General features: G+C 40.8%; 1 protein-coding gene across 1 annotated transcript in view; it reads left to right on the plus strand.

Moving 5' to 3' along the window:
- PITPNB (phosphatidylinositol transfer protein beta) overlaps positions 1 to 12,858 on the plus strand; it is a 68,698-nt gene that overhangs the window by 22,504 nt on the left and 33,336 nt on the right. The window contains exons 6-7 of the mRNA XM_007975258.3: positions 287 to 361; positions 2,322 to 2,405. Coding sequence (XP_007973449.1) covers positions 287 to 361; positions 2,322 to 2,405 — 159 coding nt within the window. The remainder of the gene's footprint in view (positions 1 to 286; positions 362 to 2,321; positions 2,406 to 12,858) is intronic.

Raw genomic sequence — 12,858 nt, forward strand, 5'->3', positions numbered from 1 at the left:
GTTACTCCCTTCAAACACGATATTTGTTTATCAGACCTCACAGCTTCTTTATTAGCCCAGTATGCTGCGTGGCAAGTCGAATTGTTTGAATTATTTAAAAGCATGCAGCATTTGGTTTGCCTGACAAGTCTATGAAAATGGGTAGCTAATGATTCTTTGTCACTTAAGGATCAGTCTCCTTGTAGAGTCAAAGCATGGATGCCTATACTGGGAAAAGCTCCCTCAGACGTGGGCACCAAGGAACAGGTAGAAGATTACTATCATTTTCCTGTTGTGTTTTCTGCAGAATGAATATATGAAAGATGATTTCTTCATTAAAATCGAAACATGGCACAAACCAGACTTGGGAACATTAGAAAATGTAAGTTTCAACTCTGCACTTTTATTACAGAAGTCCCTGGAAACGAGAATACTGTATGTAGTTCACTTGTCATCACCAAAGTAATGTCACCTGTGTTGGACTAGTATCTGACCACACCAAGCTGTGTCAAATTGAGATGAGGCAGGCAAGCAGCCAGAAACCAAATGGGCTTTCCCTATCAGTCCCCTTGCCTTGACACTTTGGTAAAGTTGCTGTTTTGATCAGCAACTCTTATCTGAGGCAAGGAGAGCTTGGGTAAACAAAATTCAAAGATAACCCCCAGCCCAATTTTAGCCGTTAGTTTTGCTAATTAGATTGCTTTTATCTCTGAGTGTTTGCCAGAGCTGCTCTGCATAGCAGAATTGATTGCTTTAATTTTTACCTCCTGTCTGCTTTGCTAGGGTATGGGCTGATGTCAGAGAAATGGCTGAAAGGCAGGAGGGATAAAGTACTTGAATAACTTACAAAAATGTTGAAAAGCTCTTGACTTATATAAGTTGGTGCACGTTTATCTCTTTAAGATTCAAGAACATCTTTGAGTTAGGACTTAAAAAAAATGTAATCGTTAACTTTTAGTAAGGTTTGTCTGGAGCTTGGGAAGGCCTGTTGTATAGGTTGATGCCCTTGGTCTAGGGGTTCTCAAAAGTGTGGTCTTTGGATGGGCCAGCAGCAGCACAGTATCTGAGGACTTGTTTGAAATGCAGATACTCTGACCTCACCCAAGAATCTGTAGGGTTGGGACTCAAACCAGAATCTGTAGGGTTGGGACTCAGCAGTTTCTGTTTTCTGGTGCACATGCATTCCAGGAGAGTAGGTTAATGATTATGACAAATTCTGTTTTTTACTGTTCTATTGCTGTGCTCTTATGTTATTGATGCCAATTAGCCAATTAATAGAACTTTGAATTTTAATATATAGTATTTGACTTGAGTTTTCTTTCAAGTGATCATTTGACATTTTATGTTGTTTTTCTCTTTTTTTAAATTTTTTTTTATTTTTGAGACAGAGTCTCACTTTGTTGCCCAGGCTGGGGTGCAATCATGCGCTGTCTGCTCAGTGCAACCTCTGCCTCCTGGGTTCAAGTAATTCTTCTGCCTCAGCCTCCCAAGTAGCTGGGACTGCAGGCATGCACCACCATGCCTGGCTAACTTTTGTATTTTCAGTAGAGATTCACCATTCAGTAGTTTCACCATGTCGGCCAGGCTAGTCTTGAACTCCTGACCTCAGGTGATCCACCTGCCTCAGCCTCCCAAAGTGCTGGGATTACAGGTGTGAGCCACTGCACCCAGGCTTTTTGTTGTTTTTTATAGTAATCTTCTATAATTTATAATCTAGATGAGATGGTTTGGTGTGCATTAATCTATATGATTTAGTCTGCTATTTTCAGCTTTTAAATGGGCATGTCTTTGGCAGTTTTCAAACAATTCCTAATTAGTTCATAGATGGCATTTCAGAAATAAATGATGGATCAACATGCAATAGAAAGGAGTTGGCATCATACTGAAACTGAATAGCTTTAGGATAATCAAATTTTGGAGAGATTTTAGACCATACAGTGCATCATTTGAATTCTACTTGTAATGTCACCTTATGTTTGTATAGAACTTTGTTGGTTACAAAAGTTACAAGTACTTTGTTGTGTATCATTTGGGTTAAACGTAGGTCTAGTATATTTTGTTAAATAAATCATCTGTGAGGACTATCAGAAAATAATATTGACAGGTTTCTATTCATTTGGCAGCATCCTTATTCTCTCCTTCCTTATTATTTGGGGTTATAAGTGGTAATAAAAGATTTCTAGATCCTGCAAAATATCAGACAGCTAATATAATGAAATAATAATTTGGGTCTTTTAATTCCCTATAATGTACCCTGAGTGACTCAAGATAAAGATTATATATGTAAACATAATAGAATAATCTACACTTTGTTTTATTTCTTTTCTCTTTGTCATTGGTAGGTACATGGTTTAGATCCAAACACATGGAAAACTGTTGAAATTGTCCATATAGATATTGCAGATAGAAGTCAAGTTGAACCAGCAGTAAGTATTACTCAATGACATTTAACCTGTTCCCTTTTATAGTTAAAAATTATTTTCTACTATCACATTTAGGATTAAGTTAAAATTATTTCCTTTCTTTCTTGTATGGCCTACATTTCTATGCTGAAATGAGCTTGGAGTGTAGTCTAGTAGGTCTTTGCAGCAAAGAGACCAGAGTAAGAGAGAAGGTGATTTGTTTTCTGTGTGGATTTTGCCTTTGTACAAGTGATCCCTTTAGGAAGTCCCAGTATACCTGGGAAATGTAGGTTGTTTTCATTGAAAAACAAAACACATTGTTTACAAAATAATTCTCCCTCAAGCTTCTTTAAATAATATAAGTCCCTTTTACTTTTCAAATGTGATTAAGAAAGCAAAAATTTAATTTGCATGCAAGTATTTAGTAACTCAGCCACAGTTGTTATTTGTGGAAAATAGTTTGTGTAGAGTATCTTTTTTAAAATTTTCTTTTAGATTCCAGAAGTAGGTGTAGAGTATTTTAATTTAATAGTTGTTTAGCTTTCTATTTTGAATCCTATTAAGATGTAAATATTTCTACTCCTGGCTTTTGACTTAACAAAAAAATTTCTTTTTCACAAAGACACTTATTCCTCATGCCAGATTAAGACTCTTGTCTTAGGCTGGACACAGTGGCTTCCACTTGTAATCCCAGCACTTTGGAAGGCCAAAGAGGGAGGATTGCTTGAGCACAGGAGCTTGAGACCAGCCTGGACAACATAGTGAGATCCTGTCTCTAAAAAGAAAAAAACAATTAGCTGGACATGATGGCATGTATCTGTAATTCCAGCTACATGGGGAGGCTTAGATGGGAGGATTGCTTGAGTCCAGAAATTTGAGGCTGCAGTAAGCGGTGATTGTACCACTGCACCCCAGCCAGGGTGACAGAGTGAGATCCTGTCTCAGAGGGGAAAAAAAAAAAAAAAAAAGGCCAGGTGCGGTGGCTCAAGCCTGTAATCCCAGCACTTTGGGAGGCCGAGGCAGGCAGATCACGAGGTCAGGAGATCGAGACCATCCTGGCTAACACAGTGAAACCCCGTCTCTACTAAAAATACAAAAAATTAGCCAGGCATGGTGGCGGGCGCCTGTAGTCCCAGCTACTCCGGAGGCTGAGGCAGGAGAATGGCGTGAACCCGGGAGGCAGAGCTTGCAGTGAGCCGAGATTGCGCCACTGTACTCCAGCCTGGGCAACAGAGTGAGACTCTGTCTCAAAAAAAAAAAAAAAAAAAAAAAAAGACCCCTGTCTTATCTTGCCAAAGTTCATGGATATTTAATGTGGTTCTTTTTTTTATAAGTGCTGATTTGGTTTTACACAGCACATGTAAATACAAGCACTGGTCCTCTTCCTCTAATCTAGAGAACTAAAGCTTTGGAATAAGAGTGGCACCCTTTGTTTTGTCATGGTAAAAGCACAGTGTGTTCAGCAGGTATCCCCTTCCATTTCTGTTTTTGGTGCTTATTTCCTGAACTTGAGCAGTGTTGTAAGCTAAACAGAAATAAGTCAAACACTAAATGTCTGGTTTTGCTGTTGAAATTTGAAGGTAAACTTGCCTAAACAAAGGTCCCTGACCTTTTCTCAGAAGTCGCTGGGGTTGAGACTGCCAGCAGTGACCCAGTACCAGGCTGGGCCAACTCCTAGGGCCCCCTTCCTGCTTAGAAGTGTGAGCACTGATAAGGGACTTTTGTTCTAGAAGTTCTTAAATTTTAGTTTTGCTGTGATTTGAAGTTGTTTCAGTTTTAGGGATCTTTTCACCTTTGACATTGTTAGAGAGTTTTTTAATCTGTAGAAATGAAATGATATCTGTTATGCCCTTTTATTTCTCTTGGTATTGTTTACAGCTAAGATTTACTATATGTGAAAGAATGATGGGAAGAGAAGTAATTGGCAGTAATGAGTGAGTCAGTTAATGACTAGGTCAGGACAGCTTACAAGCCTGGAGCTGCCCATCACTAAAATACCAAGCAGCAGTATGCCACACCAGGATCGGGTGCCCTGGGGAAGGCGTTCCCATTATGTTGTTGGTGTTTGAAAATGCTATAATGACCAAACAGAATGGCTGGACTGACTCAGACTTATGGTCCATAGGTTTGCAGTCTATGTTGTTCACCAGCGGAGTACAAGATACCTTTGGTTTTGCTGGAGGCATAAAAATTCTTTGTTCCTGTCCTCAGGCGAAAATGGGCAGTGTTTACAGGCATGAATGCTGGTGGAAAGAGCAGTGTAAGGGCAGATTGCACAAGAACCCTGGAGGCGCTGGTTCCCATCCCCTCCACCTCAGCACAGACTTCAGAGAGGAAAGGAGGCACTGGATGCATGACAGCAGCACTTGAGATAGGTGCTCCAGGTGGAAGGCACCGCACATGCAAAGGCTGAGTAGGTAGTTCTGTGTGTGAAAATGGTGATGTTTGGGGTGGATAGCTAGTGAAAAAGACTGGATTGAGCCCAAGTGAGGAGGATCTGTGTTGCGAGGCGTGGAGCTTTGACTAAGAACATACATTCTGAAACTAGGTGGGCTTCAGATTTCCATTCTGAGACCCTGCCACCTGCTGGTTATTTAATCTTGGACAGGTTGGTTAGCCTCTCTTTGCCTGTATTATCTTGTGTAAAATGAGAGTAATTATAGGATTAAATACGATCACTTAGAGTGTATTAGTCTGTTTTCACACTGCTGTACAGATACTACCCAAGGCTGGGTGATTTATAATGGAAAGAGGTTTAATTCACTCACAGTTCTGCATGACTGGGAAGGCCTTGGGAAACTTACAGTCATGGTGGAAGGGGAATCAGACACATTTTACATGGCGGCAGGAGAGAGAGGAGAAGGAAGGAGGAACTCCTAAACAGATCTTGTGAGAACTCACTCACTGTCACCAGAACAGGGTGGGAGAAACTGCCCCCGATGATCCAATCACCTCCCTTCCTTGACACATGGGGATTACAGGTCCCTCCATTGACATGTGGTAATTACAGTTTGAGATGATATTTGGGTGGTAACACAGAGCCAAATCATATCATAGAGCCAGTGCGTAGTTCAGTAAATGCTATCCATAATTGTCATTATTATTAGCTCCAGTTGTACAAGAGTTCCGAGAGTCTGTGTTCACACCAAGTATTGTTTGGGGACTAACCACAACCTGCATATATGTGGTTTTTTGATGTTCATAGCTCCTATTTCCCATTATATTTTAGAGATTAGTAAGATATAAATTTATTTTAAAGTTTATTGAATTTGCAGGAACTATTTTTTATTGGGATAAAATACACATAACCTAAAATTTACCCTTTTAACCATTTTTAAATGTGCAGTTCAGTGGCATTTAGTACATTAACAATATCCTGCAACCATTACCACTGTCTAGCTGCACAATGTTTTCATCACCCCAGAAGGACACCCTGTACTCATGAACAGTCATTCCCTGATTCTCCTTCCCCCTAACCTTTGGCAACTGCTAACCTGTTTTCTGTCTCTTGGGATTTGCCTATTCTGGATATTTCATATAAATAGAATCATGCAACGCATGGCCTCCGGTGGCTGGCTTCTTTCTTGTGCTTTGCATTTATTTACAAGATTCATCTTTATAATATGTGTCAGTACTTCATTCCTTTCTGTGGCTGAATAATATTCCAGTGTATGGATAGACCACATTTTGTTCATGCATTCATCTGGGTTTTTTTTGTTGTTGTTTTTTTGAGACGGAGTCTTGCTGTGTCACCCAGGCTGGAGTGCAGTGGCACGATCTTGGCTCACTGCATGCTCCGCCTCCGGGGTTCATGCCATTCTCCTGCCTTATCCTCCCAAGTAGCTGGGACTACAGGCGCCCGCCACCAAGCCCAGATAACTTTTTGTATTTTTAGTAGAGATGGAGTTTCACCATGTTAGCTAGGATGGTCTCAATCTGACCTCGTGATCCTCCTGCCTCGGCCTCCCAAAGTGCTGGGATTACAGGCGTGAGCCACTGCGCCCGGCCTCATGCGTTCATCTGTTGATGGACATTTGGGTTTTTTCTACCTCTTGGCTGTTGTAACTAGTGCTACTGTAAACCTTTGTGTCACAGGAGCTTTTTGTCTAATGTGCTCTCCTAGTTGGGGATAATTAAAGAACTGATATGTAAGGATTATCAGACCTTTTGATGTGGAAAAAAAAACAATTCCAGTATGCACATTTCTCTGTTACAAAAAGAAAGGGAAAGGAGCTTTTTGGTGCAAAGGTGCCCTTGACAGTTTTTAAGCATAGAGCAGAGCATTGAGCTTCCAGGGTTGGGGTGGGGTGGGGGGTGGGGCGGTGTTGAAGGCCAGTATGGGTGGTGGCAGGAGAGCTAGGACCAGAACCCCATTTCAGGGAGGAGGTGATTGTGAAATCTAGTGGTGCAGGGACCCTGGGTCTGCTCTTTTCTTCTGCACATCCTTGTCTGTCCACTTTCCCAGGCATTGACAGCTGCCCCTACACTCTTATCCCTTTAAGTTCCACTCCATTGTTTTGGCCTTGACTAGTTAGAGTTTTAGGGTTAGCTTTTATCCCAAACACCTGGACCACCTGGAGGTCATTACTTCTTACCAGATCCCATTTGGTTTTCTGTTGAGTTAATTTGTTCATTTCATTCTGCCCTTTTAGGTAATTTTGTCACTTGAATATTCTAGTCTACAGTGTAGAGAAAAGGCAGAACACATTTACAGTCCTAAAATGGTAATGTTGTCATAGCAATCAATAGTACTGAATGCCTGTGCTGTGTGTACCAGTGTTGTGCATACAGCACTGTGGTAACTGTCGAGGATTTGTATAGCACCCACAAGAGACTTACAGTCTTAGCAAGAAAAGCCCAGTACAATAAAGTAGTTAACAAGTGGCAGAGGCTTATAGCATGGTCTAAAGTGCTATAGGATTTCAGAGAAGAGAACAGACGATCTGTAAGAATGCAAAGCTGAAAAGGCTGAAGGGAAGACTCCTGACATGAGGATGTGTAGAGTTTTGATGAGTGGAACAATCATTACACTTTTTCCTCTTACACTCGTTGCTCTGACACATTATACGTTTATTTCATTTTTCTCTCTCCCTTCCAAGTAGAAATTAAACCTCAGAGTGAAGAGTCTTTGTAACCTTAGCCCATGTCTCCCCAGATCCTATAATGCTGTCTGAAATATAGTAGGTACTCAGTGAATTCCTGTTAATAAATGAATTCATAGGCAAGCAGAATAGAAATGAAGGTGCAGGTGCACCATCTGACATTGAATTGGAGTAGTTTTTCGAGCTGAAGGGAACCTTAGCTACCTAGGCCTCCTTGCGTTTAGACTCTGCTTCATATAATCCTAAGAGTTTCTTGCCCCCCTCCTCCCTCAGGTTATCAGGATGGAGCAACTAGAATAAGGGGTTGACTTCCTTCGTGTTCTCCTCTGCCAGCGCAGTTGTGCTTGCTTGTCATTAGTTTTGACTGTAAGATTTACTTTGAACACAGTTCTGCAGCTACAGAAAGTTTGATTTCAGGGCTAACCTCCTGAAGCCCAGATAAGCTAGTATTTCTCATGATCACTTAGCTAATGCTAAAAGTGGAAATCCTGATTCTCAGATCAGCTGACTGATTCTTCCCTAGCTCAGGCCTTGCCGGGGCAGTCACTCTTGGAGCTGCCACTTGAGCATTGTCTTCCTCTCCTCACACTGCTCTGCCACGGACCATACCCTGTGCTTTCCTGTTCCAATGCACTGCTTGTTCTCGTCTCCTTTCTGGGACTCCTTTCTCTCTGTCCAACGTTGACATGTCCTTCAGGATGTAGGTAGGTTGGAGCTTGCCTGCTCCAGGGAGATTTCTCTCAAGTTGGAATCAGTCTTCCTGTCTGCTGAATTTCAGAAGCTTTTGCTCATTTCATTGGTGTGTTTTGTTCTCTTTGTTTAGCAACCTGTTCTCTTTTTACAGAGTAGGCCCTTCATAAATATCGGTCAGATGAACCTGATGAGCTTGAGAATAATGAGGAAACTAAACACTATGAGCCAAGAGTTTGTACTGGAATACAAAATCAATTTGATGTCCTTTTGATAACATCTGGGTTGGCAAGGGATGAGGAAGCAGGCACTCCCATACATTGCCTATGGGAATATAAATTGGTAGAACTGGTACTAGCCTAGCAGAATTACAAGTGCACATAGCCTGTTGACCCAGCAAAATTCTGCTTCTGGGAATTGACTCTACCCTCTGTAAAGTGACAGGTGTATAAACCTAAGATCAGAAGTCTAAGTGTTGCTTTATCAATCGGGAACTGATTAAGAACATTATGGCACACTCATATGTTGGAGTTCAGTGCAATCATTAAAAGGGAGTGAGCCCTATTTGCACTGATGGAGAATCCTTTTCAAGACAACCTGGAGAGAGAAAGACAAAGAAGAATGTATAATATGCTTCCATGTGTTATATTAAAAAGGAGAAAAATATGTTTGCTTAGTTATGTATGGATTATCAAGAAGAATGCATAAGATGCTGTTAATAGTGATTTCCCTTAGGAAAGGAATGGGATGGAAGAGTTGAGGTCTGACAGAGATGTGTGCAGTGGATCAGGGGATAAACTCCTCTCACCAACTGTATGTTTTCTGTTGCTGCATAACAGATCACTACATATTTAGTGGTCGGGTAATGTGACCTGATTAGTTTGATTAATAAGGGAATGGCCTACCATTACCTTTGCCACAGTCTGTGACTTAGAAGCAAGTTAGAGGTTCTGCTTGCACTTAATGGGAGGGTGACTTATGACGGGGAGGGGTTCACTTTAGAATGCATCTGCCATACCAGCAGTCAATGTTTAGTGCCTAAAACTTGCTCCTTAAGGATTGGAGTGACACTAGAATTGAGAACTTAGTAACTGTGAATAGGCCAGCAAGTGGGTGTGGGATTGGGTGGGGGTGGAGCTACACCCCATGGATTGGGTTGCCTGTTAGACCTGGGGAGGTGAGGTGGTTGGGGATATTGGGGTAGAATCTCCTTCCTAGATTTGCTGAGTGTGCCTTGTTCCAGGGATCAGAGGACAGCTTGTGGAGGCTCAGGTTGTGGGGAATGGTTAATGGCCAGATCCAGATCCTACCCCTTCAGTCAGCCCCAGCTCCTATCCTGCACCTCAGTTGGGAGCCTGACTCTCTTGCTTTGTAAACAGGGAATGATCCCCTTTCACAAGACCACCATCATGTCTGGGCCTATGGTAGGAGACTGTGGCTAGAACCTGCGTTTTTCTCAACACTATTTTTATGACCCAAGGGTAGCACCTTCTGAATGGGAGATCATGTGACTGCTGGGAATGCATGTTCCTCTAGTGCACCTGTGTTTAGTGGTAACACCTCACATGCAGAATCTGGTTACCTATGCAGTTGTGAATATCCAGAAGTTAAGTGAATCACTGTCTATAGTCTTACCCAATTTAAAAGTTCATGATTTGACCTTTTCTCCCTTAAGTGAATGTGTTGGTGGTGATTTGGAAAAAGAAAATTAGGAAGACCTTCTGAAAGTATAGTCATCCTCAAAGTTTGTACTGTGGCACCTTGACTCCTGGAGGTTTTTGTCTTAGTCTGATTTAATCAGTGAGTTTTCATTCTGTACTTAATGACCTCTGGTTTTTCTTGAGTGAGCTAATTTAGAAAAAAAACCAAGTTAAATGGTTGAGTTTCTTTCATATTACTTGCTTTTAAAAAGAAAGAAAACAGCAGCATTATTAAATTTGAGTGAATCAGTAGGCAAGTCCTCAGAGTCAGGACAAACATGAAATAGTTTCATGTTTTCATCTTGGAGCACAGCTGTTTGGTTTCCTTGCTGTGTTGTAGAAACCAAGAATTTGAAACTCCACCTGGTGGGGGCTTTCTGTCACTGCAGGTGAATTTAATACAAATGCAGCCCCAAATATTTTAATTCAGAGTGATTGTTGATTTCTCTTAAGATTTAACTCTCTCAGCTAAATTGTCAGGTGACTTGTATACCGCTCTTATAGATTTGCTGTCTTTGGTAATGTTTATGAACTATACTTCCCCATGTAGAGAAGAGATGCGATTTGACTCGTGGTGTAACTGAATACTTGGGTGGATGCTTTGACGTGTTTAGATAATTGGAGGGTGACATTGTCACTGTAACTCTAGGAACAAGGATTTGTTTTAAAAATCTGTCAGTGTGACCCAGGGTCACAGTCGTTTGCTACAGAAATCATATGTATTTAAATGTATGGGCCATTAGGGCTTTTTGTTGATGGCTTGTGGGAAGTCTGTATATGACTATTGCTTTAGCCACTGTTCTCTGTAATTTTCTAGAAGCTTCATCACTTCCTGATGAAACAAGCCAAGTAGTCTGGGATTTCCGCATAGTGTCCTCACTTAATATCTTTTGTTCCTTTAGAATGTATCTACCTACCGTAGGAAACGGATTTCCTGTTTCAAGAGAAAGTGGCATTGTAGCGAAGTGTTATTAAGGTGTTATATCCTTTAAGAAGGAAGAGTCCTTCTGCCTGTCATCCCAGCGGTCACAGAGTACACCATGCTCCAGCAGGACACATCTCACACTCTCTCCATCCTCAGACCCCCTTGTTTTAAACCCAGGCATCACTTCTAAAAGTCTTCCTCAGTAAGCTAGATGCCTTTTGGTGGTCAGGATTATACTATACTCATCATTTCTGTTTCCAGGACCTAGCAAGATGCAGGATGCATGGCGTGGAGTAAGCTCTTCCATAAAGGTTTGGTAGATCAGATGTTTTTTCTCTCTAGTTTTAAAAAAAAAGAAGAAAAGGCTTTTTGGAGGAGTTGAAGTTTTTATTGTTCAAATAGTAAATGAAAAAATAAAATGCTACTTTAATTCTTTCTTTAGTAATTCTAGATAAGATATATATTATGTGCCTTAAATTCTAAAAATTTTGGCCAGACACAGTGGCTCACGCCTGCAATTCCAGCATTTTGAGAGGCTGAGGCAGGAGGATTGCTTGAGTTCAGGAGTTCAAGCTGCAGTGAGCTATGATCATGCCACTGTACTCCAGCCTGGGCAACAGACTGTCTCAAGAAAATAAAATTTCTGAATATTGTTTCTAAATGAGCAAATACCATTTTGGTCAGATTGAAAAGTGTCTTGATTAGATCAAATTGTTGTAAGAGCCAGGAGTATCCAGCATAAAACACCGCAGTGTAAGTTTTAAAGTTTTTTAATTTCTAAAGTTGTCTCTGATACACAACCACTGTAAAAAGTTTAGGATTCCTTAAATGTCCTGATGAAATGCACATGCATATCTTCAGCACATTTCCAAAATATACACAAATGAGTCAGTTGACATCTGCTTCTGCTTTTTTTTTTAAGGTATAAATTTGAATCTGGCTCTTTTTAATCATCTCCAGCACTTTGTCTAAGTAGCTTTCCATGATTTGTATACAAAAGTCACTTCCCGGGAGAGGAAGACTCTTTAAAGTGTAAGCCGAAGTATACACATGATTAACATCAGAGAGACCTTCGTTTTTGGAAGTAATTTGAAAGAAAATGAGCATGGTTTAGGAAAAAAAAGAAATTGGAACCACATTTTTAGATATTTATGTGTAACAAGAAAGGATTGTATCAGCCTTCCTCTGTAGTACATACTATGTGACTTTGTTTGTATAATTTTCAAGGTACTTTTTAAGTAGAAACAATGTTTAATTCAAAATTTTAAGGCTTACATACCTAAAAGTGATGCATCTTAACATCTGAGTGTTTTTTACGTGTTAAAAATAAGGAAATATTAATGATATAAAAGCATTACATTGTTTGGGAGTTGTTGTTTAAAAATCTGGATCTATTTAATATTAAAATGAAGCAAATTTAAAAGAGAGAATGAAATTTTTCCCCTCATCTTTCCGCATGTTTGTGTGTAATGCTTCAATTCATGGTGAAATTTTTCCTAAATGAGATGGTTCAAGATCAAGCATTAGCATTGTGTGACCACAGTGCCATGACCATAGCATTTCAGCATCGCCAAGGATGATGTTCCTGAAAGGAAGAGACACAAGCTAGAAACTCGTGTGCCATATTGGTTTTGGGTCACAGAATGTGCAGGGTATGCTCTGATTGATAGGGAACTTCCCTGCAGTGTAGGAGGGGCCCCTGTTTTGTGGGCTACACAGTAAGTTTGTTGTGTTCCTAAGATAAAGCTCAGATTTCATTCGTATCACGTCCATCTTTTTGTCCTTTTTAACTTCACCCTAGTTTTTACTGTCATGTGTCTCTTCCTTACCTGCCCATGAACATAATTTCCACTGTCATATTTACCCAAAATCTCCATCCTTTTTTCTGGTACCTTTCCTTATTTGCAAATGTCCCCCCCTAGGGGGTAATGGGGACACAATTATGGGCTTCAAGGGTGCTACATCCCTTCTGCAGCCCTCCTGCCTGCCCCAGGCAGCCAGCCTTCCCTCCCTACACTATGGTCCTTGGATTGTTGCTGCTGTTGAGACTCTGGACCAGT

Source organism: Chlorocebus sabaeus, chromosome 19, assembly GCF_047675955.1.
Source record: "Chlorocebus sabaeus isolate Y175 chromosome 19, mChlSab1.0.hap1, whole genome shotgun sequence".
Classification (NCBI taxonomy): domain Eukaryota; kingdom Metazoa; phylum Chordata; class Mammalia; order Primates; family Cercopithecidae; genus Chlorocebus; species Chlorocebus sabaeus.